Source organism: Mus caroli, unplaced genomic scaffold, assembly GCF_978045245.1.
Source record: "Mus caroli unplaced genomic scaffold, Mus_caroli_1 scaffold_2, whole genome shotgun sequence".
Classification (NCBI taxonomy): Eukaryota; Metazoa; Chordata; class Mammalia; order Rodentia; family Muridae; genus Mus; species Mus caroli.
Window position 1 is genome coordinate 40,361,225 of NW_028227257.1, and position 26,909 is coordinate 40,388,133.

At 39.4% G+C, this 26,909-nt stretch overlaps 1 protein-coding gene across 1 annotated transcript in view; it reads right to left on the reverse strand.

Annotated features, from left to right (window-relative positions):
• Nucleotides 1-6,252: 6,252 nt before the first annotated feature.
• Nucleotides 6,253-26,909, reverse strand: part of Sptlc3 (serine palmitoyltransferase long chain base subunit 3) — a 137,109-nt gene continuing 116,452 nt past the window's right edge. The window contains exons 10-12 of the mRNA XM_021156536.3: nt 16,232-16,367; nt 10,820-10,949; nt 6,253-6,399 (exon numbers count right to left, since the gene is read on the reverse strand). Coding sequence (XP_021012195.1) covers nt 6,253-6,399; nt 10,820-10,949; nt 16,232-16,367 — 413 coding nt within the window. The remainder of the gene's footprint in view (nt 6,400-10,819; nt 10,950-16,231; nt 16,368-26,909) is intronic.

The window sequence follows — 26,909 nt, forward strand, 5'->3', positions numbered from 1 at the left end:
ATAATTTGTGGCCATGATTTATCGATGTTTTATGTGTGTAAAATTTTTTAAAAGACTTGTATAAATTATGTCAAGTGAGTATTGACACAGGCGTGGGGCAGGGCAGAGCGATCTCACCATCTTTAAGATTCAGGGTAGACAGCTCTCACCACATTTAACCCATTACTACTCTGCTCCTTGTGGTCTTCCTTACAAACTTTCTACATGCATGCTTTGAATCTGGAAAAAACAAACTTTGGGGCTGGAGAAACAAAGAAGCTGCAATTTCCTTGCCTTAGTCCTTGGCCCGTGAGGAAGTAGAGAACACATCTTGGTGATTGGAGCCAGACTTACCCTTGGCCATGGGCATTGCAGCCGACCCAAACCTAATTAAGAAAGATCCTGAATAAACTTGGGTGTGAGCCAAAATCACTAGTTCCTTCAATCAATATTTTTGATATAAAAATTAGCATCTGGCCTGAATAAAAGGCCGTACTGTTTCATGCTGCAGGAAAAAAAAAAGAAAAAGAAAAAGAAAAACCTCCTCTTTCCCTTCTATTCTGACCTTCTGTTAGGTATTTTACTGATTTATTTTGATGATAAGGTTTTGGTGCAGTTGACTTGCAAATTTTGGCTTTCAGCTCCTCATTTGAACGGAAAGCTGAAAGCAGAATTATAATCGCAAATCCTACCTTAATCCCAACCTGGCATAGGCATCAACCTTTTCCAACAAGTAAACTGGTTTGACTTGTTCTTTCACTTTTGATTGAGTTACCTTTGCTAATAAGCAAAGATTAACTGAAATAACCCCGAAAGAAAGTCCCTTTTGTAAGGAAGAGAGCACGTGCCTAGGTAAACATCGTACCACCAGAGTCCTGGAACTCCTATTTATGCTCTGTGAATGAATACCAAATACCTTCCAAGAAATCTCTGTTAACTTATACAACAATGCCCGGGAGACTGTGTTTACAGAAGTGCTTAGCACTGTGTCTAAAGAGAAATGGCTGATTAGCTCTCAGGACATCATATGCCTATTTCAGAATATATTCTTAGTTTTAAACTATGGAGCCCACGACTTGCTAAGGGGATAGAGACAGCAAGGGTTCATGTTTGATTCATTTTGATGCTGATGTTATTCCAAAGAGATGTATTTTAATGAGGTTGAAAGGAGGAACAAATTAAGACATCATTGCCTTTTCAAAGACTCCAGGAAATATTTAGTCATGAAATGAAATGATTTCCAGGGTTCGCTTTAAAGCAATCTAATTCGAGAGGGGGTGAAAGGGAGGGGTGAAAAACCCAATCCCGAAGTGCCAATGCTTTGAGCGTGCGGATAGGTGGACAAGGTTCGAGATGCTCTCCTATTTTACTCTGTTTATATTTTCCATTATTGATTTTAAGTGGCTATCTCAGAAATGAATCTTAAATGCTAGGTGAGAAGAATCCTCTCCAACTGCACAGAATTAACTTGCTTGTGCTGACGCCCTGTCCTCGTGCTTCTTCCTGGGAGCGTTGTTTGGTCAATGGGCAGCTCATTTGTATCCTTCAGTTTGAAAAAATGCTAAGGGACAATCTAACTTCCTGGCTCCTCATGGATTTGACTGAGATGTGTGCTATCAATCAATGCATAATGATTAATACTATTGTCTATTCATTGTCCAACCATCGAGTGTGGTTTCAGTGGTCTTCTGCTGAAACTTTAAAAGCGAGGCCTCCAGAGCTGTGATTTCCAGTGTTTTCTAATTTCTGGGGTGCCACTTCTCCCAATGTGGCCACTTCTAACCTCCCACTGTGATGACACTGAGGGATGTGGAAGGAGCTTTATACAACTGGTTCTCAGGAAAGTATTTGCTTCTCTAGCTATAGTTACCTCCACCAATGGCCTCCAGTAAAATTCCTAGATGCAAATTTCTACTCCAATGTCCCCCACACCCCAGATTGACACCAACATGAAAACATTTATGATTTTTATTCTGTCAGTTTTAGTGATGTATTTATTAAAGTAATATTTTATAGGCAGATAAAGTGAAACTTGTCATCTCAAATGTTTCAGTGGAACATAAACTTTATGTTCACACCCTATATACTTCATTTTACAATACTACAGTAGTTGCCTAGAAATAGTCTACTCTGTGTGTGTGTGTGTGTGCATATGTGTGTCTGTGTGTATATATATATGTGTGTATGTGTGTGTGTGTATGTGTGTGTGTATGTGTGTATGTGTGTATGTGTGTGTGTGTATGTGTGTGTGTATGTGTGTATGTATGTGTGTATGTGTGTGTGTATGTGTGTGTGTGTGTGTATGTGTGTGTGTGTGTGTGTGTGTGTGTGTGTGTAGGCCAGAGGTTAACATTAAGTGCTGTTAATGCCACAGGAGCTGTACACTTATTTTTAGAAAGAGGGTCTCTCATTAGGACCTGGAGCTCCCCAGTAAGGCTAGGAAGATTGGCCAGCAAGTCCCAGAAATCTACTTGCTTTTGCCTTTTCAGCTCTAGGATTATGAGCATAGACCACAATGCTTGGCTTTTTATGTAAGTGCTGAACTTTAGTGTAAGTAAGCTCAGATAGATCCTCATGTTTGCATGGGAAATGCATTACCAATGAGCTCTCATCAGCACCAGGGAAATACTCCCTTCTTGATTTATAAAACACTACACAGCAGGGTGTGGTGTTCTAAGAGAATAGACTACACATACATTTTTACTATTTTCAAAATTATGGTTGCCATAAATCAAAGTATGTATTCAAGATAGTTCAAGTATTGATCAGATCTTAGATTTTTAAAACAAGAGCTAAGATTTTATGCCTCTGCTACTTCTGAAAAAAGATGTAGAGGATTATCATTGAATGTTCAAAGAGCTGGCAAGAGTAACATCCTACCACAAAGCTGTAATAGTTGAAGGTTGGATTTTCTTTTTAAAGGTATGGAGAGATGGGAGGGCAATGTTAAAAAAGAAAGAAAACAAATACAAGGGAAAAAGAGAAAACAGACACTCCTTAGAAAACGGTTCGTTGAGAAGGGAAGGAAGCACATGGACTAAATTCACTTCAGCTTACTAGTATAAACACCCTTAAACATCAACAAAGAATCAGAAAAGTTCCCTGCTATGTTATAGGAGCCAACTGGTCTACCAAAAGCTCTAATAATCGTTTACAAATTCTGGCATCCAGTGGAATTACCTGGAGAGGCTTGTTAAAATGTAGTCCCCTGGGCACCACTGCAATCAGATTCAGTGGTGGTCTGGTGTGAGTCACATGGTTTGTCATGTTAACAAGCTTCCTAATAAATTCTGAAGCCTGTGATCTCTGTCAGACTGAAACGTGGTGAAAGGCAGTAAGGCTGAGTATCCATGACACTGTCATACCACGATAAGATTGGAGATAGGACTTTATCATTTTTTCATTATACAAAATTTTCTTCCTTACAAATATCAGTCTGAAATCTTCAGCTTCTGTTTTTTCACAAGCTCATTTCTAGAACATCTATTTCTCAATCAATCAATCAATCAGTTAGTCAGATAGTCATCTCTCTATTGGTTGCCTTGCTTCCTCTCTAAAAAGAATAATAAAAGTATCCATATATATATATATATATGTATATATATATATATATATATATATATATATATATGTATATGTGTGTGTGTGTGTGTTTGGGTACCATGCACATAAAATGGTTGGGATGTAAAACACTATACTTCAGGAATCCTTAATCCCAGCAGGCTCAAACTCTAATAAAAGTCTGTATTTTTTTGAAGTTGAAATCAGTCTTAACTAACCTCAGTGGTTGCGGATTTTTTTTCTTCTAAAAATCAGCATTTCTTATAATTCACAACTTTCTATATGATCTATAGTCATATTGCTACCCGATGAATTCAGGATCTCTCCTCACTCAGGAAGCACTCCACTGGAATTGTAGGTCTCCTAAGTGTATATTCATCATAGACTCTGACAAAAGTAAGTCTTTTCTATGTGTATAGGAAGGTAACAAGTTGCTCCAGGACCTTCAACTCTTAATGAAAAATGAAGAACCTCTTCCTTGTTCTGTGTGCTAGGCAGGAAAATAACTTCTTTGTGGTGAATTGAATTTGAGTTCCTCTATGCAAGTAATAAGCATGGGCATTCTTGCCCAGGAAGATACCTGTCCATCTTGTGGCTTAAAATCTTAGAGCAGGCTTGGCACTGTAGGGGGAGATCACAGACAGACTGGAGAAGAAGGGGCTGCTTACTGCTTGGTGGAGCTTGGGTGCAAGCTCCTTCTGCCATCTTTACCTCCCATCTCCTGTTTTGAACTCCAGGTAATCAGCATTTTCTATAGATGATTTACTAAGAACAACATCATTGGATACACATATTAAAAAGAAAAAGACCTACATATCTTACTATCTTTATGCATCTATATGACATGCATTTTCTCTGCAGAAGTAATGCTGCACCAGTGTACTTGGAAGGATTGGAGTCCAGTTCCCAGATCAGTCTTCAGATGGGCAGCTAGCTGTGTGTATACTACCCATTTCTTTTTCTCCTTCACCACTGCATTCCTTTAGCTTCTCACCATTTGTGAGGCACTTTGTAACTGGAAACTGCTTTTAAAAAATATTTATTTTTATTATATTTTAACTATGTGTATGTGTTTAAGTCTGAGTGTAGGGGTTTTGGTCATGTGAGTTCTGGTGCTCACAGATTCCAGAGCCATCAGATAGCCCAGGGCTGGAGTTACAGGTGGTTCTGAACAATCCAACCTGAGTGCTGGAAACAAAACTCAGGTTCTCTCTGAAGGAGCAGCAAATGCTCTCTCAACTGCTGAGTCATCTCCACAGCCCCACAGGATTCACTAAAAACACTGTATTCCATCAGTGGGCTATACTTTTTTAAACGCTTCACACAGTGATCACTTTCTTCTTGAATGGTCTTTGAGCATCAGTGTTGGCCTGTCCAGCACTGGTTGTTGCAGGTTGAATTTCTGTCTCCCTGCACAGCTTGAAAGCTTGGGCCCATCTGTGTCACACAGAGCCAAACCTCTTTTGAAGTGATTTGTTTACAGTGTCATTTGATGGAGTGGAATGTTCTGTAACTCATTCGAACTGTTACAGAAGCTTGGCTAAAAGGTCACCACTGCTCTTTGGAGTTTCCAAGTCTGGGCACCATCTGGGAGCTTGTTAAAGATAAGGTTTTCCACTGGCTTTTTCCATACCAACTATAACCAATTAGCAGAGGACTAATTTTTCAGAGACGAGTGTGTCGTTTTGTGAGTATGAGGAGGGTGAATCACAGTTACACAAAAGGATGCAATGCCACTTCTCACCAAATCTGAGTAGGTGTGCCAGGGAGGATATGATTAACTGGACCTGAATCTGTATACCCTTAAAAGAGACTTTTAAATACCTTAAACAATGAACCAGTCCATTTTTTAAGTGTAATTTGGGAACGTGTTGTAAGGGAATTCGAGTTTCACTATGTGCTCAGAATTCAAAAGAAAAATGGGAAGATATTCCTTAAAGCAACAAAGGCCAAGCATCCTAAGCTCACTCTGCACTCACCAGCATCATTTGGGTTGGTTTAATTTTATAGTTTTAGTCTAGGTCCAAAACTGGCTTGTGATTGCTTTTCTTCCTCCTCTTTAGAAAACAAGAGCCACGATCTTTCCAGTCCTTAAAGCTTAACAATAAAGTTGTAGCAGGACATCAAGAGTAAAAGGACAGTTTGCTTCAAAGACATCTCTGCTCACCATGGGCCAGTTCTGCATTCTCCCTCAAGCATTAACTGTGTCTTTTGACACCTGTCCTTGGAGAAAGTCCAAATGTGACAAACAGAAGCAATGTCGCCTCTGCCTTTCCTAGAGCTTCCCACGATACATATGAACTGTTACTGGTGGAACAAGGAACACAGATCCTTCTCTGACACTCCTTTTTTCTTATGTGCAGATGGTACCCAGGAAGATTATCAAACTAAAAATCAAAATACTTTCATTTTAGTTGAAGCCCTTGAAAAGACCTGACCCAAAAGCAACTGAAACACAGGGTCACTGCCATTTGCACGCATGTGTGTATTTATAGCAAAGGAGAGGGAAAACTGAAATCTAGAATTATATTCTTTTGCTTTGTAGCAGCAGGCTTGAGACGTTAAATAAATGATTATTTCCCTTTTCCAATTAAGCCTGTTTGGAAAATGAAATTGTCCTCAGAAGGGGTAAAATACAATTATATTACTTTCAAGATAAAGAGGGAGGGAGGTCTTTCTGGCAGTCTTTATGTTCCATTTGGAGTCAGGATCTTAGGCTTCCGGTTCAGAGTGCATCTCTTCAAAGCTTGCTTCATTGTCAAAACCCTCCTTATTGTAGAGTATAGCACGCCCTGACTTCTTGAGTGGGAAATATTTCACGTTCAGGAGATCACCAAGCTTATCAACGACTTCCAAAACCTGCAACAAGAGAAGCCCTTTGTAAGTTAGCTTTCAACTCCCCAGCGGTCCACTTTGCAGAGCCCAGGTTAATGGTGAGCTCTCCAAAGACCCATAGTAATGGTTTTCCAGCAAAAATCCATGGCATTAGGTTTTGGTTTGTAGGTCCTAGAAGAACTTTAATTAACTGGTCTCTGTGGGTACATGTATGTGTAGAGGTGTACCTGCATGTGTGTGCACATGTGTATGATGCCAGAGGACAACCATGGGTGTCAACTTTCAGGAGTCGTCTATCTTGTTTATTGAGACAGGGTCTCTTGCTGCTCTGCAGCTTGCTGGCCAGTATGCTTCAGTAATTCTTCTTTATCTGTCTCCCATGTGCTGGCATTACAAGCACATGTCATTACACTAAGCTTTTTAAAAGTGGGTTCTGGGAACTGAACTCAGGTCCTCATGCTTTCATGTACGTATTTTTATCAATTGAGCTAATCTCCCTTAGCATTTTAGAGAAGTAATGGATGATAATTCTCTCTATCTAATGCTCTAACTCAACATTGTGAGTGTTCTGTTTTAGGAGTGAAACGAGAGGGGCTTAAGACCTCTGACCCATCTAAACCTTTTCTTTATCTTAAGACTTGCATATAACCTCATAGAAGAAAATGATAGAGTTGCAGAATACATTTGAGATTATGCCTTCAAATATAGTAAACCAACAAAGTAGGCTGTTTTTGGGTGCTAATAGCTACCTCTTCAATCCTCCCAAAAACTTACTCCCAACACTCATTTTTAAAATACTCATTTCTACACTTTTAGACTCAAAAAGAATCAAGGCCACACACGTTTCAGTTTTAAATTAAAGTCCTTGCTGAGGTATGGAATAGAGCCATGGGCATCTCTGAGCTGGGTTAGAAGGGAAGACATTCTCTCTCTCTCTCTCTCTCTCTCTCTCTCTCTCTCTCTCTCTCTCTCTCTCTCTCTCTCTTTCTTTCTTTCTTTCTTTCTTTCTTTCTTTCTTCAAGACAGGTTTTCTCTGTGTAGTCCTGGAATTCACTCTGTAGACCAGGCTGGTCTTGAACTCAGAAATCTGTCTGCCTCTGCCTCCCAAGTGCTGGGATTAAAGGTGTGTGCCACCACTGCCCCATCAGGGAGGACATTCTTAATGCATTGGATTTACACTGGAGGTGATTTTAAGGAAGCAGACGTGTATTCTTCTTGGGTACTACCAAGAAGCCAGTGGCTGGGTATGTGTTTATCATCTTTCTCTCAGAAGAGGAAAGAAAGAGCTGTCGAAGGAGCCAGAAAGGGAAGATGTTACACTAGCCTGTGCCTTTTCTGTTCCCAACCTGATCTCTGAATGATACCTCCCCCCTTTCTCCCTTTTTCTTTGTGTATGTTTTGCACATGTGTGTGTACTCACATGTATACACACACGTCCAAGGCATGCACATGTGTATATGTGCCCGAAGGCCAGGCATAGGCCAGATCAATACTTTCTGTATGGTTCTTCACTTTAATTTTTGAGACAGGGTCTCTCACTGAACCTGAAGGTTATCAATTTAACAAGTTCCTGGGCTCTGCCAAGGTCTGCTCCTCCAGTGCTAGGATTGCAGGCACTCATGTTACCATACCCAGCTTCTTACATGAATGCCTTGAGTCCACACTTGGGTCCTAGTGCTTTCAGACTGACAGTGAGCACTTTGCCAACTCCCCATCTGCCCAGACCTCCGACTGCTTTTGTGTACTATTGTTTATATCTATGAGTGTTCAGGTCCAGTTGCTACTTTAGCCCCCCAGCTGTTGAACAGGTTCAAGTTTTACTCTATGTTATCTTAAACAGTGGCTCAGGGATTTACACTGCCATGCATGTGTGATCTCAGGAGTAACTGTTGAGTTGATGTGGCAGTGCTCCTAGCATGCTAGGTATTTTATAGCAATGAAGAATCTGTCAACGTGAGCCCAATGTCTGGTTACTACAGAGTTAGCTATATTTGAGGTCTTAATGCTGTTTGGACAAGAAGGGGTAAGATATCTTCTCTGCTATCTACTTCATTTCAGTCACCTTTTGAAGCTTACTCCCTGTTCATTTTCACTTTGTAAGTTTTCCTCGTTGCTGTCTTCTTATTTCCTTGTGTAAACAGTACAAGCCTTCTTTCTTCCAGTTTCCTTTCTTCCCCCTCCTCTCTCTTCTTTCCCCATCTCTTTCAACTTCTCCCTCCACTTCTTTCCTTCTCTCCCCTTTTGTCTCTCTCTCTCTCTGGTTTTCTCTCTCTACTCTCCTTCCTCTGTCAGTCTCTCTCTCTCTCTCTCTCTCTCTCTCTCTCTCTCTCTCTCTCTCTCTCTCTCCTCATTCATCCCCTTTGTCTCTCCTTATTGCCTCCTCTGTCTATCTTTCTCTTGCCTCCTCCCCCATCTCTTTCTCTCTCCTTTCCTCCCCACTTTGTCTCTCTATTAATCAATGTCTCTATTTCTGTTTCTATCTCTTTTTGCCTCTGCCTCTGTCTCTCACTCCTCTCTTATGTACCCTCTGTCTCTCTGTTGCCATCTCCCTGTCTCTCTAGCTGTTTCTCCCCTAGCTCTTTCTCTCTCACCTTTCATTGCCCCTCTTCTGTCTCTGTATTTGTCTCAGTCTCTCCCTTCCCCCACCTGTTTCTCCTTCTCCCCTCCTCCCCACATCTGCATCCATCTCTCTCTCTGTAGTGTGTATGTGTGTAATTCAAGCTCAAAGGATACTTTTCACCCTTTTATTCATTGTGCTTTCCTTTTTGTTCATTGCATTCTCATAAAACCGCCCACTCCAAGGAACACCGAGCTCCCAGTAATTGCTAGTCTAAAAGTTTCTTCTCATCTCTTACCCTATTTGAACTTTCTTATATTTAGGTAACTTTTCCGTCTTTTTTTTTCCTGGAAACTGTTTGATGTTTAGTGTACTATAGTAGCACACATCCTTTCTGGCAGTTTTAGCTCTACCGACGTCCTACCTATTTCCCTCCTGCAATTCCATGTCTCAGGAAGTAGGTGTTCTCCTAGAGTCTGCCTTTCCCCTGACCACTGTTGGTTTTTTTCTCAACAATTAGATCTTTTTTTTAATCTTTGGCTTGAACATGACCACAGTTCAATCAACTCCAGCAGCTCCAGGTTTGCAGTCCTTCCTGAGCTCTAGAACCAGTTTTCACTTTTATTACTAGTCCAGAGTCTTAGTGTCCAGATCTGAGTTTGCTGTATTCCTGCACTCTCAATAAAGATGCTTTGACACATACTCTGCATTTCTTCCCATGTACTGTTTTCCCATCTTTCTGTTCCCCAAGCCTGGAGAGCTAGAGAACTACCCCTGGTGTTCTCTGCTTAGCCCCATCCCCACCCCATTTAATCACTTGTCCAGCCTTGGCAAGTCATGTATTCAGAGTGTGTAGTTGTAGATTCGTCTTTGAATTGTTGTTGTTTCCATTGCCACTGGATGAAAACAACTTGTCAACTCTTATTTAGTTTAGATGGCTCCATTTCATGTCCCTTTCATCGGGTCCTTTCCTCTCTTAACCCTCTTGTCACATTTACTTCACCGTGACTGAGCCTGTTTCTCTAGTGGTCAGAAAGACCCAGTGATGCTTCATAATTGCTATTTAACAGTGCCCATCTGAAAAGTCACTTTCCTTGTGAAGATTCACTACTATAATAATGAGCCTCACTTTTGTGATTCCACAGAGTTCCCTGCTGTCTTCTCATGGTCAACTTATTCTGTCTCGAATTATCATTAGTTTGTTATTAATCTAGCTTGTAAATATTGCCTCATCTTTTTGTTCCAGGTTTTGAATATGATTCATACAGATCATTGTTTATGAAAATGCATTCATATTATGGGATAGTTAAATTCAGACTGACCACGATGGCTTAGTGTCCTGAAAACTTAAAATGAAATAAAATACATTTTAAATGGCTACTTCCTCACTCAAGTGTGATTGATCATTTTTCCTATAAATATTTGTTTAATTTAGCTCATATTTTATTACAGAAGCTTTTGTACCTGCAAAAAAAAAAACCACCAAAAAACAAAAAACAAACCCCCAAACAAACTAACAAACAAACCAGGCTGTAATGCTTAAGGTGCATGTAAGAGGAACTTCACTGTTCAGAGCAGATAAATAGAACATTTGACTACTCAGGCTTTTCTATGAAACCAAAATTCTGACTTTAATCGAGCCTTGAGGAATTGGATTTTCTTTTCTATCTGTTGATTTGGCACGTTGTTGGATATTGCTGACATACCACAGTGGTTTGTTGTTGTTGTTTATTTGTTTTCTGGTTTGTTTGTTTTTTTTTTTTTCAAACATTTAGCAGTGAGTTTTCTTTTCCTAAGCCGCTCTAGAAAGCCCTATGATGCTCAATAAAAGTACTCGCTCAGATCCCAGGGTATCAGACGTGGTCACTCTATTAGATGGATACTCACTGTGTCTAACATCTCCCGAGTATGTGCAGAGGAAATGCTGAACCTGGCCCGACCTTCTGGCAGGGAAGTAGCTGGAAATCCAACAACCACCACTGCGACCTTTTTCTTAAGCAAAAATCTTCCGAAAGCACTTAGGGAAAGAGAGAGAGAGAGAGAAAAAAATGTTAACTGAGGGAAAATGGAATTATCCTGCTGAAAAAAGAATATGGTTAGTTGACTTGTTCTTTTTAAAAATGATATTAAGGAGAGGATGATTAGTCTTTCTCCCACACAACACATCAAGAGAAGGGCAATTACTTGCTGTCCCTCATAGCTGAGTATGTGCTTTTTATGGAACTTGACACAGAGGTTGGATAGCTGTCAGTACAGAGCCTTTGATATTGAGCAGGAAATGGTGGTGTCTGCGAAGCCTGAACTGGCATGCATTCTCTGACCTGCAGAGTCTATGGACTAGAAAGCAAAACAGCTAGTATGATATAATGAAACTGGAAATAATATTTATTAAATGTAAACCTGTATGTTTTTAAAAGTTGAACGGAATTAATTGTGGACATTTCAAGAAGGGATACTTAGTGACTATAATTTGAAGATCAGGATTTGATATTCCTACACCAGAAATAATGATGACACGCTACATCAAATGAAAAGCAAGCATTGGTAAAGATCTCCTCTTATTTCCATTTATTTATTTTTATTTTTTTTATCTGTGAGTGAACATACAGAGGTGTGTACGAGAGGGATAATCTATTGTCTGGCCTCAAGGGATGAGGAGACTGGGGAGATAAGAAAACCTCATGGGTACTTGCAACCTATAGGATGTCAGTCCTCAGACTAACTACAAAGCTCTTGGAGGTACAGAAACCTTTTTAAGTCCCTCCTTCCCTCCATCCTTCTGCTTTCCGTTTATTTCAAAGTTAATTTCAGTAATGATCCCAGAATACTAAACTCCAAGTCTCTAAATCACTCACTCTCCGAAGAGCCGAAGACAGATTTAAAAGGAATATTACACCCCACACCCCACCATGAGTTCTTTTGGGGCTCTGTTGCTCTCTGCAGGAAATCTTAATTGCTGAGTGGCTCTACCCACAAGTGATGTCAAGGTTTCATGGTTTCATGTCTGTTCTTAGCATTAAGTGCTTTCTGGCATACTATGTTAGGCTGGAAGCCGACAGCAACATAGAAACCTCTAGCTTTAGCTAAGGGAAAAAAACAAAAAAACAAAAAACAAAAAAAACCAAAAAAACAAAACTGAACCAGACTGCCATGCATTCATCCACCTTGCTACTTAGTTATCCGTGCTTCGGTTGCCTCGTGCAGAATTCATGTTATCAAATAAAACAGTGGAGAGTACAAAACCTACTGAATACACAATCCTCCTGCCCCACTGGCTTGGGTTAGGCAAGATTTCTCCTTTTGATTTCTACTTAGAAGGCCACAAGGCAGCAAAACTTTCTAGCTGAGAAGGTTTGAAAACAGGGGCTGTTCTTTCTGCCTTCTTGATCACCCTACGGAAGGCTGCCCACAGCGCTGCACAGGATGAGAGCGCAGAATTGTCTGAGAAACAAGGCAAGTGCTTTATTGCTAGACACAAACCACCTGACCCATGATCTCAGGCTAGGTTTTTGGGGCTCCAGGAAGACATTTTCACTGTCTGCACAGGTCCCTTTGTATCAAAGGGAGTGAGTTTTGTCAAAGAATGTTGAAAAATATATATAACTGTTTGTTCATTAGGATAATCTCGGGTCTCCCAGAAACATTTCTGAACTTAACACAGGCTACTTCAGAGAGTATAGATGATTATATTTTATGTAATGAGTCTCTGGATATGTAACCCTCAAAGGAAATCAGAGTTGCCATAGGCTAGAAGTAACCAGTTATAAACCATAATAATAATGGCAACAATGATACTGTTAATAATAATAATAATAATAAACAGTAATAATAACAAGCATTAGCACTGTAGTGGATGCAACATTATAACAACTTATATACCAAAATCTCCCAAGTGGCAATGATAGCGTAGAAAATTATAAACCTTGAACCTCAGGCTAAAAGTAATATACTCCTTAGGTGTATGCTTGGATTTTTTTTTATACCTATTTATTTATTTTGTGTGTATATGTACAGGTATGTGTGTCACGGCATATGTATGTAGGTCAGAGGACAGCTTTTTAGAGTTGTTTTTCTCCTTCCACCCTATGGATTTCAGGAATTGAACTCAGGTCATCAGGCATGGTAGCAAGCGTCTATACTTGCTTAGCCATCTTGCCAGCCTGATTTATATATTTTATGGCTGCAATTATAACGTACTAAATACTGCAGATGATTGTACTGTTGCAATATACTCAAAACTACACCACACCTGAGATTATTTTTTAAACCTCATGTGGGTAGGAGAATATGAAGCATCCTTAAGTTTTAAGAACATCAATGGTTTAAATGTCAAAAAATTTAAAAATTTTCTGTGTACATGTATATGTATGTAGACACGTATGCACGTGGGAGCAGGGGTGGGTTTGGGCTGTCCTTTCCAAGTCTGTTTCACTTTTGTTTTCAATATGTATTTTATTATGAATTTTGGCAACTTTCCCCATTAGTACTGTATTTACATTATTTCCACCTGCACTTCCTGCCCACTCCCTCTAAACTCCATCACCTCCTCTCTCTTTAATTACTATTGTGAGGTAGTTGCTTACTGCACCTAGAGTTCATCAGTTTGGCGGGGCTGATTGGCCAGGGAGTGCCAAGGGTCTCCTGCCTCCGTATCCCTAGAGTTATGAGTACAGCTGTGCCCTCCATGCTTTTACCAGAGTTCGGGGAATCAGGGAGTCATTTTAGCAACTGCTCTGTGTCTCCTCAGCCCCTGGCATCAATGAAACGTGAAAATGAAAACAAGCACACTCACACCGGCTGATACAATTTACTCCCTATTTTGAAAGCCTCTTCACATATAACCTTTCAACAGAAGGAACACATAAGGAGGAAACAAAGCCAGATAGGTGAGCGAATCCTGCAAATACGTCCCTGCAAATAGACAGCATGACTTTCTATGTCACCTGTCCTGGGTTTCCTCAGGGAACATAAATAGGCTTTTTTTTTCTTCTCTCTGTCAAAATGACTGATGCATTTTGGGCTGTCAAAGACAACATTTACGACTGTTTACCCAACGCTCTGTTGCTTTAATGAGATGTAGACTAAAGCTTGAAAGACTGTGTCACAGGTTTCAGAGCTTAGGTCCATGGGCAAAGGAAAATGGCATTGGATTCTTAGGTTCCTGATTACAACCTGGGTGAATCTAAGCAGGTAAGCTAAACCTTCTTAGTCTCATGGTCCCATTTGTAAGCTAGGGTCAAGCACCACATCTATGGTTAGTGTTCAGAAAGGTTAAAAAGCCTTATGTGGAATATAATCAATATGAGTAATGTTAGCTTCTCCTGACGAACAATCATTCGATGCAGGGAACTAGGATCCATGGTCCAATATAGGATAACTACTGCAGAGTAGCAGCCTGTTCAGTACTTTTCTAGGAATTCTGTTTTTTATTAACTACAATAATTATCTTGGGGAGCCATGCAACCATGGCAACTTAACTTTCTTTTCAGTTGAAACTACTACTAATTAGTACAGTGTATAACGGCTGCAATGATGGGATACTTACATTGCATCAAGAGCTGTATTAGGCATAGTACATGTGATTAAAGTTATTTATCACAGAAAATTTAAATAACCCTTACATGAAAAGCATCATTCCAGATGCTGCAGATACCGCTTCTTTTCTTTTTCTTCAGTACTGCAGAGGGGAACCAGGATTTTGTGTGTGTCATGTAACTGTTCCATTACTGAATTCTATCTTCAGTCCTTTATTGTATTTACTCTCAGGAAGGGAGCACTAATCTATCCTATTTCGTCAGGAGGAAACTGGTATTCAGAAGGTTGTTAAGGTTGTTGGCTCACTTGTACAAGATTTCCCAAGAGAGAAGATGAGCCCAAACTGATTCTGAACCTCTTACTTCAACATTAAGAATAACTGTTACATGAAATAGATTGTGTTAGTAAATTTGAAATACATTTGAAATTCAGTCCTGTTAGTACACTATTGGCTGACTGTGCATCACAATGACATATTGTGTATCTCAAAAAACACTTTCATTATGAAGAAATGATAAATGTTTATGGAAAAAGGCACATTTCCTCCGATTTAAATAACATGTAAATATATATGTCTATATATTTATGTGTATATAAACATTATGTGATACCCTATTAATGTGCACAATTTTTATATTTTATGTATCAGCATAAAAACAAACTTAATTAAAACGTGCACTTATTTTTTACTATTAATGAACTCCTCATTGGATTATTCACTCATCCAACTTGTTAAGATTCTAATTCTGCTCTCCATCTTCCTGCTCTTACTCTGTTTCCATTCATTGTGAACTTAAACACGTTTATATTGAATGCCTTCTTTTGAGCTAATAATGAAATATTAGGTAGACATGCTCTAAGTTTGAAACCTTCCTTCTAGAGCATGCTATTTACCCAGTCTTTTTTTCTTTTTGAATATGTGCATGTGTTCTTTTGTGCCCTCAAAAATTAGAAGGTAGAGTCAGATTAGATTAGTGGCTGTGTAGAATCTCCATTGTCATTCCTCCCCTGCCATTGCACTGAGCAGGTTGGTGTTGTATTCGGTCTCCTTGGACACTCTGGGTATTGTTTCTTTGACATACATTTGTGAACAAAGGGCTGACTGATGCTGATGGTGTGGCCTACTAAAAACTCATTCATATGTGTGTTTCAAGTGCTTGATATTTTGTTGTGGCAAAAATCACACAAGAATATATTTAGAAGAATGAGCCTTTTGAGAATTTATGATTCACTTCTACTCAGGATGAGTTCTCAATAGGCTAGGTTCTAAAGTCATATATATATATATATATATATATATATATATATATATATACACACACAAACATATATATATATATATATATATATATATATATATATATATATAATTTTAAAAATCTGTTCAGGTAGATAAATGGTGGGTCAAACAGAAAGCTCCAATACTGGGGTTATGTGTTAGAGGGACAGTCTTGTGTCAGAAGGAGGCTCAAGATCATTTATCTTAAAATTCAGATAAACCATTTCCCCAAATTTCTAGAGCTTGAAAATGGTGTAGAGAGGTGGGCCTTAGCACCAGTCTCCTTTTCTTAAAGGTACATGGAAAACTTCCTAAAGATGCTGGCAGATGGCTTCTGAGAAGTTATGTGTCTGAGGTCAGAACTCAAGCACCTCACCAAGCACGCAATCTAGTTCATGCACAGGAAAACCTCCTGGTATGAAACATGCTATTTCTGTCCTGACACAGTGGACACTGGCAGATTCTGAGGGTTGGTGGATACTCACGACACTTTAGCGGGCATGTAGAGGAGCACAGGGATCACTGGAGAGAAGTCATTGCCATAGATGATGAATCCCATCTCTCTCAGTCGCCGTCGGAAGTATTTTATGTTTTCGTTAAGTTGCTGTATTCTCTCCATACCTGAAAGGACACAGACACAAAACCCTTCAGTTGCCATCAGGAAGTAAAGGTTAGATCAACCTGGCAAATTCCACTTCACCTCGCCCCTTGGTGGGCTTGCTTATTAGCTAAGAGTTGGAAATAGGGTGATCAGACAGAAGTACTGTGTTGTGCCTAGGAGACAATATGGGAGAAGGGTGTGTTAAGTGATGTAGGACTAGTGGGAGCAAGCACCTTTTGTGTATAGACTCTATGTCAAGTGTTTTAATCATTAACTCAGGAGAAGGGAGTGTAATAAGAAATGTACACACACACACACACACACACAATCAGTTGTTGGTAACATTCTTTATCCAAATTGAACCAGCCCATTACATTCATAGACTAAGCCTCTAATCAATGGGAAATTTATCTAATCTCAATTTAAAGAAGTAATATGCCACTAAGTAAGGAGGGGGCCAGCTGAGACCAGGTTTGTTTCATAAGCATTTGGTAGTGTTAGAGTAAGGATGGAACAGAAGACTTCTAAGCTTTTCTCAGCCCGAAAATAAACACAACATTGGACTGAATCAGGGCAGGCAAAACATGTATGTCTATGTCAAACATACTGATGCCTTAGTTAAGTTCAAAAAATCCTCTGTCCAAAGCGCCCCAGTCCTATGGTCACATACACAAGATGACAAAAGGAATGAAAGAGAAGAAAGGTACCTCATTAGTGCAGTTGGTAGTGTGCCAGTCTCATAAAGAGAAGAAAAAGTTCTGAAGAAATCTGTTTACATCAGTTCTTCCTTTAGTGGATATAGGTGAACAAACAAGCCAGAATTAGCAGGTGTTTGCTCAATGAGAATGAATGGGATTCAATATTTAAGTACCCTAGAAGTTAACTCAATGTTAGCCTTTGGGAAAAGGTTGCTATTCTGCAGGAATGAGTTACTGTAGTTGTGGCTGTCTCTAGCTGACTTCCACTCTTATTGGTTAGGTGTTCATTTAAATTAGACCTAGGTCATGCACAAGAGTTATTCAACAGTTTGAATATCACTGGTGGGTGTTTGTAACTCTCCAGAGAACAAATGTGAAAACTTCAGAAATTGTGTCAATTGTGGTCATCATGGTTCTTGAAAAGTGGTTGAGCTGTGGAATCTTTGGTTCAGCATCTTTCCTCCAGTAGATGTTGATATTTGAGTGAGCTTGATACATTTCTCCTCTTGTTACATTGACTTGGCCAGTTGGAATACTCTACCCTTCTGATCATTGGCTCAATGATGGAATAAAATTAGGAAATATCAGTCTTTGTCTCAGATCTGCTGAAGAATGGAAAGAATGGGAAGCTAGATCTTTGTCAACTCATCAAGGAACCTGTCAAGAATGTTATTGATGCCGATAAAACCCAAGGCACAGGTAGTGACTATCTTAAGTAAAACACTTGCATCTAGCCATGGGTAAGTTAGGACATCATTTGGACTTTCCGTTATGTGAGCCAGTATGTGTCTGTGAGCAAATGTTCTTAGTGGCAGATGGCCACTACTTTGATCAGGCAGAATACAACAGTCTCAATAAATACTACGAATAGAGTACTGGTGAGCTGGATCAGTGGTTATAGGCACAAGTCTGATGACCTTAGTTTGATCCCCGGATCCCACAAGGTGGCAGGAAAGAAATAACTCCTGAGAGTTGACCTCTGATCTACTGATCTACACACACACACACACACACACACACACACACACACACACACACACACACCCCTGCATGTGCATGCACATGTGTGAGCATGCACCTTCATGTCCAAGTGTGCAGAGAGAGAGAGAGAGAGAGAGACAGACAGACAGACAGACAGACAGACAGAAAAAGAGACATAGACACAGAGAGAATTAAATAAATATTGAAAATACAGCAGTACTATCAATGATTATTATGTATATATATATATATATATATATATATATATATATATATATATATATATATACACACATATATTTATATTCATCATAGTTATAGGCAGGTACCATATAGTAACTTATCTATTACTGCTTTATTATGACAATATCAAGGTAGGTACTGTAATCTTATATAATATATAAGGGGAAGCAAGCACTTACTTAAATTTATAAAGTTTGTGGCTATTTAAGCTAGAATTTAGCCCAAGAAATTGGGTTCTAGAATTTGGTTTGTTAACCTCTACACTAGTGTTCTGACTACATAATGAATATCTGGTGACCACCTTTTCTAATCTGTAATAAAATTCTAATCTTTACAATAATAATTGATCATAGTTATGCCCATATTTTATAGTAGAGAAAGTGGAGAAGTCAAAGGACTCATGTTGTAAAGGGTTGAACAGACATTGAGGATTAAGAGTCCAAAACCTGATAAAGGGCAGACCTTGTGAAGTCCTTCCACTTTGGTTGTGGGGCCTGAAGGTATAGACACAAGGAGTAAAGTGAACTTGTAGACTGTCCTCCTGAAGTCATTTGTTTATCTAGTCTTCTGGTGTGTTTAATGATAAGATCAGTCATTCCCCAAATACATTAGCTCTTCTTTCACAAATTTTCTTTGATCATTAGTTCTAAAGGGACCTAACATTAATTGCCTAATTGTGTCAACTGTACATGCAAAGGAATGGATATTTTGTCAAATAGAACATGAAGAAGTGAGATGTTAAATGACTCTCATTTGTCCACACTTCTTTTCTGTAATTGTTCCTTATCTAATTCCAGTTTTCAAGGAAGATCCTTTCCAAAGCATTCTAGTTCCTGGTAAGCAGATTATAAGAGGAAAAAAAAAAAACAAAAACAAAATACAAAACCAAAATATCTGTTGCATTTTAGTTCCCTAATCTTGGACATAGATAGGGGGTAGAGATTCCCTAGACCTAAGGAGAGTTCATTTGGATATTGGTCAGGGAATCATGATGTTGTCTGTAATTACAAAGAGATGATAGATACTAATTAAATCAACCATAATTCCTTGCTAGTAGAGTTTAGATGTGAAAAGCTAAAAAGCTAACAGTTGATAGAACATAATTAGAGGAAAGGGGAGAAAAAGTTGTAGCAGAATCCATGAGGTAGAGCGAGTAACTGATTTAGAAAAGTGAGGGCAAACTGTGGAGAACAAAGTTCACTGGTAGCAATGAGAGGAGAAGATTCATAAGCAGAAAAGGATTATGATTGGTGGCAAGGTAGGTGTGAAATCGACAGTCCGATTGGATAGATATGGATATGATATAGATAGATAGATAGATATAGATAGATAGATATAGATAGATATAGATAGGTATAGATGATCCAGGACTCTAATGAACACCATAAAGGAAAGTTAAGTGGTTGTTATCATAGTTTGCACCAGGGAGATTAGAACAAAAATAAGGTAGCCTGGCTCCAATGATGATAGGGCTTGGATCTGAAGTGTGATGAGTTATTAGATAGAGAAGAACAGCCAGTTAGAGAGTTAGAGAAGGCAATGCAAGGGTGCAATGATGGATATCATAGGAAGTTGGGAGAGAACTAGTGAGTTAAGATGAGCCAGAGCAAGGGAAAATTGCCTGAAGAAAAAGAGGAGGGATTTGTGTAGATGGATGAAAGAATCCAACATTTAAATGTTGTGATGAGGGTGAACCTAAAAGGGAGGAGAGAGAGAGACAGAGAGAGACAGAGAGAGAGAGAGACAGAGACAGAGAGAGAGAGGCAGAGAGAGAGAGAGACAGAGAGAGAGAGAGACAGAGAGAGAGAGACAGAGACAGAGAGAGAGAGAGACAGAGAGAGAGAGAGACACACAGAGAGAGAGAGAGAAAGAGAGAGAGAGAGAGAGAATGAGAATGCAGGAGATGAAATAATATTCCTGGGATTTTTCTCAACATGGCAATCACTGATAACAACCTTTACTCTGAGATTCTGGGAAGGCCATTGGATTTTAAGAGACAGGGAGTTGGAGGAATGGTTTACTTTTACGTACATAATCTTTCCCCATACTCACTCATCCTTCAAGAAACAAAAGGAACAACAACAAAACCAAAACCAAAAACTCCTGATTTCTCTGCTCTCCAGTTCTAGATTTATCAATTATGTGAAATCTGAAAATATGCAGGGCCATCTGTATAAATTCTACTGAGTAAACACAGCTTCTTAAGTCATTTTAAAAATAATTGTCTTATCCACAGGCACCCTACCATGCCCATGATCTTAGGATCACTGGTGAGTGGAACACAAAATCTGTTCCAACAGAACTGGAGGTGCCTGGGGACAGCTGGAGCAAGGACACAGGAACCCTGCCCAACCAGTGGCTCAAGTTCCTTCCGGTTGGAGATGGTTTACATTGGTTTTGAACTCAGCCGACAGTCCCACTGTCCCCAGAGGAGGTACCACTTCCAGGCACTCTAACATGTTCAGGATCTTAGGATCTCAGGATTCCAGGACCCCAGGAGCTTTGTCACACCAGGATCTCAGGGTCTCAGAGGAAGCTTGACTGCCATGAACTGACATACCCAGAATCTCAGCATCACAGGATCCCCAAATCACAGGATCACAAAGAAAGCTGGACTCTGAGAAGTTCTGACTCAACTGGGATTACAGGAAGGACAGGCTCCAATCAGATATATCAAGTGCAGGGAGCACTTGAGATAATCAGATGGCAGGAGATAAGCATAAGAACAGAAGCAACAGAAACCAAGATTACTTGGCATCACCAGAACCCAACTCTCCCACCATAGTAAGTCCTGGATACACCATCACACCAGAAAAGCAAGATATGGATCTAAAGTCACTTCTCATGATGATGATGGAGGACAATAAGAAGGACATAAATAATTCCCTTAAAGAAATACATCTAAACAGGAGAAATTATTGAACAAAACCATCCAGAATCTAAAAATGGAAGTAGAAACAATAAAGAAATCACAAAGGGAGACAACTCTGGAAATAGAAAACTTAGGAAAGAAGTCAGGAGCCATAGATGCAAGCATAAAAAACAGAATACAAAAGATAGAAGAGAGAATCTCAGGTGCAGAAGATGCCATAGAAAACATTGATACAACAATCAAAGAAAATGCAAAATGCAAAAGGACACTAACCCAAAACATCCAGGAAATCCAGCACACAATGAGAAGATCAAACCTACGGATAATAGGCATAGACAAGAAGGAAGATTTCCAACTTAAAGGGCCAGTAAATATCTTCAACAAATGTATAGAAGAAAACTTCCCCAACTTAAAGAAAGATATGCCCATGAACATGCAAGAAGTGAACAGAACTCCAAATAGTTTGAACTAGAAAAGAAATTCCTCCCATCACATAGTAATCAAAACACCAAATGCACAAAACAAAGAAAGAATATTAAAAGTAGTAAGGGAAAAAGGTGCAGACCTATCAGAATTACACCTGACTTCTACCCAGAGACTATGAAAGCTAGAAGATTCTGGGAAGATGTCATACAGACCCTAAGAGAGCACAAATGCCAGCCCAGGCTACTACACCCAACAAAACTCTCAATTACCATAGACAGAAAAATCAAGGTATTCCATGACAAAACCAAATTTACCTAATATCTTTCCACAAATCCAGCCCTTCAAAGGATAATAAAGGGAAAACTCCAACAGAAGGAGAGAAACATATGCTCTAGGAAAAGCAAGAAAGTAATCTTTCAACAAATCTACAAGAAGATAGCCACTTGAACAAAATTCCAACTCTAACAACAAAAATAACAGGAAGCAACAATTACTTTTCCTTAATATCTTTTAGTATCAATGGACTCAATTCTCCCCCCAAAAAAGACATAGACCAAGAGACTTGATAGGTAAACAGGACCCAACATTTTGCTGCATACAGGAAAAACCACCTCAGTGACAAAGATAGACATTACCTCAGAGTAAAAGGCTGGAAAACAATTTTCCAAGTAAATGGTCCCAAGAAACAAGCTGGAATAGCCATTCTAATATCAAATAAAATTGACTTTCAACCTAAAGTTATCAAAAAAAAAAAAAAAAAAAAAAAGATAAGGAGGACACTAAATACTCACCAAAGGTAAAGTTTACCAAAATGAACTCTCAATTCTGAACATCTATGCTCCAAATGCAAGGGCATCCAGATTCATTAAAGAAACTTTACTAAAGCTCAAAACACACATTGCACTGCACACAATAATAGTGGGAGACTTCAACACCCTACTCTCATCAATGGACAGATCCTGGAAACAGAACCTACACAGAGACCCAGTGAAACTAACAGAAGTTATGAAACAAATGGCTTTAACTGATATCTATAGAATGTTTTATCCTAAAACAAAAGGATATACCTTCTTCTCAGCACCTCATGGTACCTTCTCCAAAATTGACCATATAATTGGTCACAAAACAGGCCCCAACAGATAAAAAAAAATTGAAGTAATCCCATGCATCCTATCAGATCACCATGGACTAAGGCTGATCTTCAATAACAACATAAATAGTAGAAATCCCACATACATGTGGAAGCAGCACAACACCCTACTCAATGATACCTTGGTCAAGGAAGAAATAAAGAAAGAAATTAAAGACGTTTTAGAATTTAATGAAAATGAAGCCACAACATACCCAAACTTATGGGACACAATGAAAGCAGTCCTAAGAGGAAAACACATAGCTCTGAGTGCCTCCACAAAGAAACTAGAGAGAGCATACATGAGCAGCTTGATAGCACACCTAAAAGCTCTAGAACAAAAGGAAGCAAATTCACCAAGAGGAGTAGACAGCAGAAAATAATCAAACTCAGAGCTGAAATCAACCAAGTGGAAACAAAAAGAACTATATAAAGAATCAACCAAACCAGGAGCTGGTTCTTTGAGAAAATCAACAAGATAGATAAACCCTTAGCCAGACTAACTAGAGGGCACAGGGACAGTATCACAATTAACAAAATCAAAAATGAAGAAGGAGAGATAACAATAGAACCTGAGGAAATCCAAAACATCATCAGATCCTACTACAAAAGGCTATACTCAACAAAACAAGAAAACCTGGATGAAATGGACAACTTCCTAGACAGATACTAGGTACCAAAGTTAAATCAGGATCAGATTAATGATCTAAACAGTCCCAATTTTCCTAAAGAAATAGAAGCAGTCATTAATAGTCTCCCAACCAAAAAAAGCCCAGGACCAGAGAACAAAACCTGATAAACGGCTTCAGTGAAGTAGCTGGTTATAAAATTAACTCAAACAAGTCAATGGCCTTTCTCTACAGAAAGGATAAACAGGCTGAGAAAGAAATTAGGGAAACAACACCCTTCAAAATAGTCACAAAAAATATAAAATACTTAGGTGTAACTCTAACCAAGGAAGTGAAATATCTGTATGATAACTTCAAGTCTCTGAAGAAAGAAATTGAAGAAGATCTCTTAAGATGGAAAGATCTCCCATGCTCATGGATTGGCAGGATCAATATAGTAAAAATGACTATCTTGCCGAAAGCAATCTACAGATTCAATGCAATTCCCATCAAAATTCCAACTCAATTCTTCACAGAGTTAGAAAGGGAAATTTGCAAATTCATCTGGAATAACAAAAAAACCTAGGATAGAAAAAACTATTCTCAACAATAAAAGAACCTCTGGTGGAATCACCATACCTGACCTCAAGCTGTACTACAGTGCAATTGTGATAAAAACTGCATGTTACTGGTACAGTTTCCGACAGGAGATCAATAAAGTAGAACTGAAGACCCAGAAATGAACCCACACACCTATGGTCACTTGAACTTTGACCTTGGAACTAAAACCATCCAGTGAAAAGAAGACAGCATTTTCAACAAATGGTGCTGGCTCAACTGGCAGTTAGAATGTAGAAGAATGCAAATTGATCTATTCTTATCTCCTTATACAAAGCTCAAGTCTAAGTGGATCAAGCAACCCCATATAAAACCAGAGACACTGAGACTTATAGAGGAGAAAGTGGGGAAAAGCCTCAAAGATAAGGGCACAGGGTAAAAAATCCTGGACATAACAGCAGTGGCTTGTGCTATAAGATCAAGAATCAACAAATGGGACCTCATAAAATTGCAAAGTTTCTTTCTGTAAGGCAAAGGACACTGTTAGTAAGACAAAACGGCAACCAACAGATTGGGAAAAGATTCTTGCTAATCCTAAATCAGATAGGGGACTAATATCCAATATATAGAAAGAACTCAAGAAGTTTGACTCCAGAAAACCAAATAACCCTGTTAAAAATGGGGTACAGAGCTAAACAAGGAATTCTTAACCGAGGAATACCAGATGGCTGAGAAGCACCTAAAAAATGTTCAACATACTTAATCATCAGGGAAATGCAAATCAAAACAACCTTGAGATTCGACCTCACACCAGTCAGAGTGGGTAAGATCAAAAACTCAGGTAACAGCAGATGCTGGCAAGGATGTGGAGTAAGAGGAACACTCCTCCATTGCTGGTGGGATTGCAAGCTGGTACAACCACTCTGGAAATTAGTTTGGCTGTTCCTCAGAAAACTGGATATAATTCTACTGGAAGATCCAGCAATACCACTCCTGGACATATACCCAGAAGATGAGAAGATGTCCCAACTTGGAATAAGGACACATGCTCCACTATGTTCATAGCAGCCTTATTTATAGTAGCCAGTAGCTGGAAAGAATGAAGATGTCCCTCAACAGAGGAATGGATATAGAAAGTGTGGTACATTTACACAATGGAGTACTATTCACCTATTAAAATCAATGAATTCATGAAATTCTCAGACAAATGGATGGATCTGGAGGATATCATTCTAAGTGAGGTAACCTAATCACAAAAGAACACACATGATATGCACTAACTGACAAGTGGATATTAGCCCAGAAACTCAGAATACCCAAGATACAATTTGTAAAACACATGAAACTCAAGAGGAAGGAAGACAAAGTGTGAACACTTTGATCCTTCTTAGAAGGGGGAACACAATACCCATGGAAGGAGTTACAGAGACAAATTTTGAAGCAAAGACTGAAGGAATGACCATCCAGAAACTGCCCCACCTGGGGATCCATCCCATAAACAGCCACCAAACCCAGACACCTTTGCAGATGCCAACAAGAGCTTGCTGACAGGAGTCTGATATAGCTGTCTCCTGAGAGGCTCTGCCAGTGCCTGACTAATACAGAAGTGGATGCTCACAGTCTACATTAGATGGAGCACAGGGTCCCCAATTAAAGATCCATAGAAAGTACCCAAGGAGCTGAAGGGTTTTGCAGTCCCATAGGAGGAACAACAATATGAACTAACCAATACCCCCTGAGCTCCCTGGGACTAAACTACCAATCAACGAAAATACATGGTGGGACTTATGGCTCTAGCTGCATATTAGGAGAAGATGTCCTAGTGGGCCATCAATGGGAGGAGAGGCCCTTGGTCCTGTGAAGGTTCTATGTCCCAGTATAGGGGAATGCCTGGGCCAGGAAGTGGGAGTGGGTAGGTTGGAGAGCAAGGGGAGGGAGGAGAGAATAGGGAATTTTCAAAGGGGTAACTAGGAAAGGGGATAACATTTGAAATGTAAATAAAGAAAATATCTAATACAATTTTTAATTATGAAAGAAATAATAATTGCCTTATAATATGCTGAAATGTCTCCTGGGAACTTGTATGTGCACATGGAGTGTCTTTTCTGAAGTATAAAACAAGAAGTTAGGAGGGGTGCTGTTTGCCTTAAAAATTCACCTAGTCTTTGAAACTTCATGCCTAGGGAGATAAGAGTATAGAGTGAGAGAATGGGCCAATGGACTAGAAGAGGGATGTGGTAAGATGTGATACGAAGGTGATTGAAAAGAAGACATGGATACACATCCCAGCCACCCAAATGTATTCCATATGGCCTGTCTTCTTGTGTGCTCAGCACTTTTGTTGATGGTTAGCTACAGGATGAACAGATGACTTCATCGGGCTCTGCCTGATGGTTCCTAAATGTTCCCCCTTAAAGACTCGGAGGATTTCCTGGTCGGGAAATACACAGATGATTTAAATTGCTTTTTCCAGTGGCATTATCTTTGCACATGCCTACAGTGACTCATCTATCACTGGACAGCCCAGCTACTTAATTGGCCCCGTCTGTTTTCTCTTCCTCAATTAACCCAAGTAACTGGATCATAAGCCAATGTCACCACTTCACTACTTCTAGAAGCGTTTGGAACTTAATAAAACCGGTCAGAATTTTGGTTCTGAGTTTATCTGATTTGTAAGAACTGGAAGGGTCATTCTTGTCCTGTCGTTCCTGTCTTTGAACCACTTATCAGCAGTTATGGCTGATAAACCACTATTGACACACTTTGTAGTCACCATGTTTTCTTATACAGGTCAACTATAAATGCCTTTGAGGTCTTTGGTATTGGCCAAGATACAGCTCCTTTCAATTACTCGATGCCTCACTCTTTAAAGTTGAAAACATTTGCATTCTCCTGAAGGGCCTGGGGGCAAAGGGGAATTTGTACATATAAAACGCTGCTCATCTAGACAGGATGTGGGTGATTGTACTAATTATGGTGTGCTTTGAGATCCGTGCTTGAGGAGAGGTTGGTAAAAGCAGAAGAAATATTTGGCAGGGTCCTTGGGC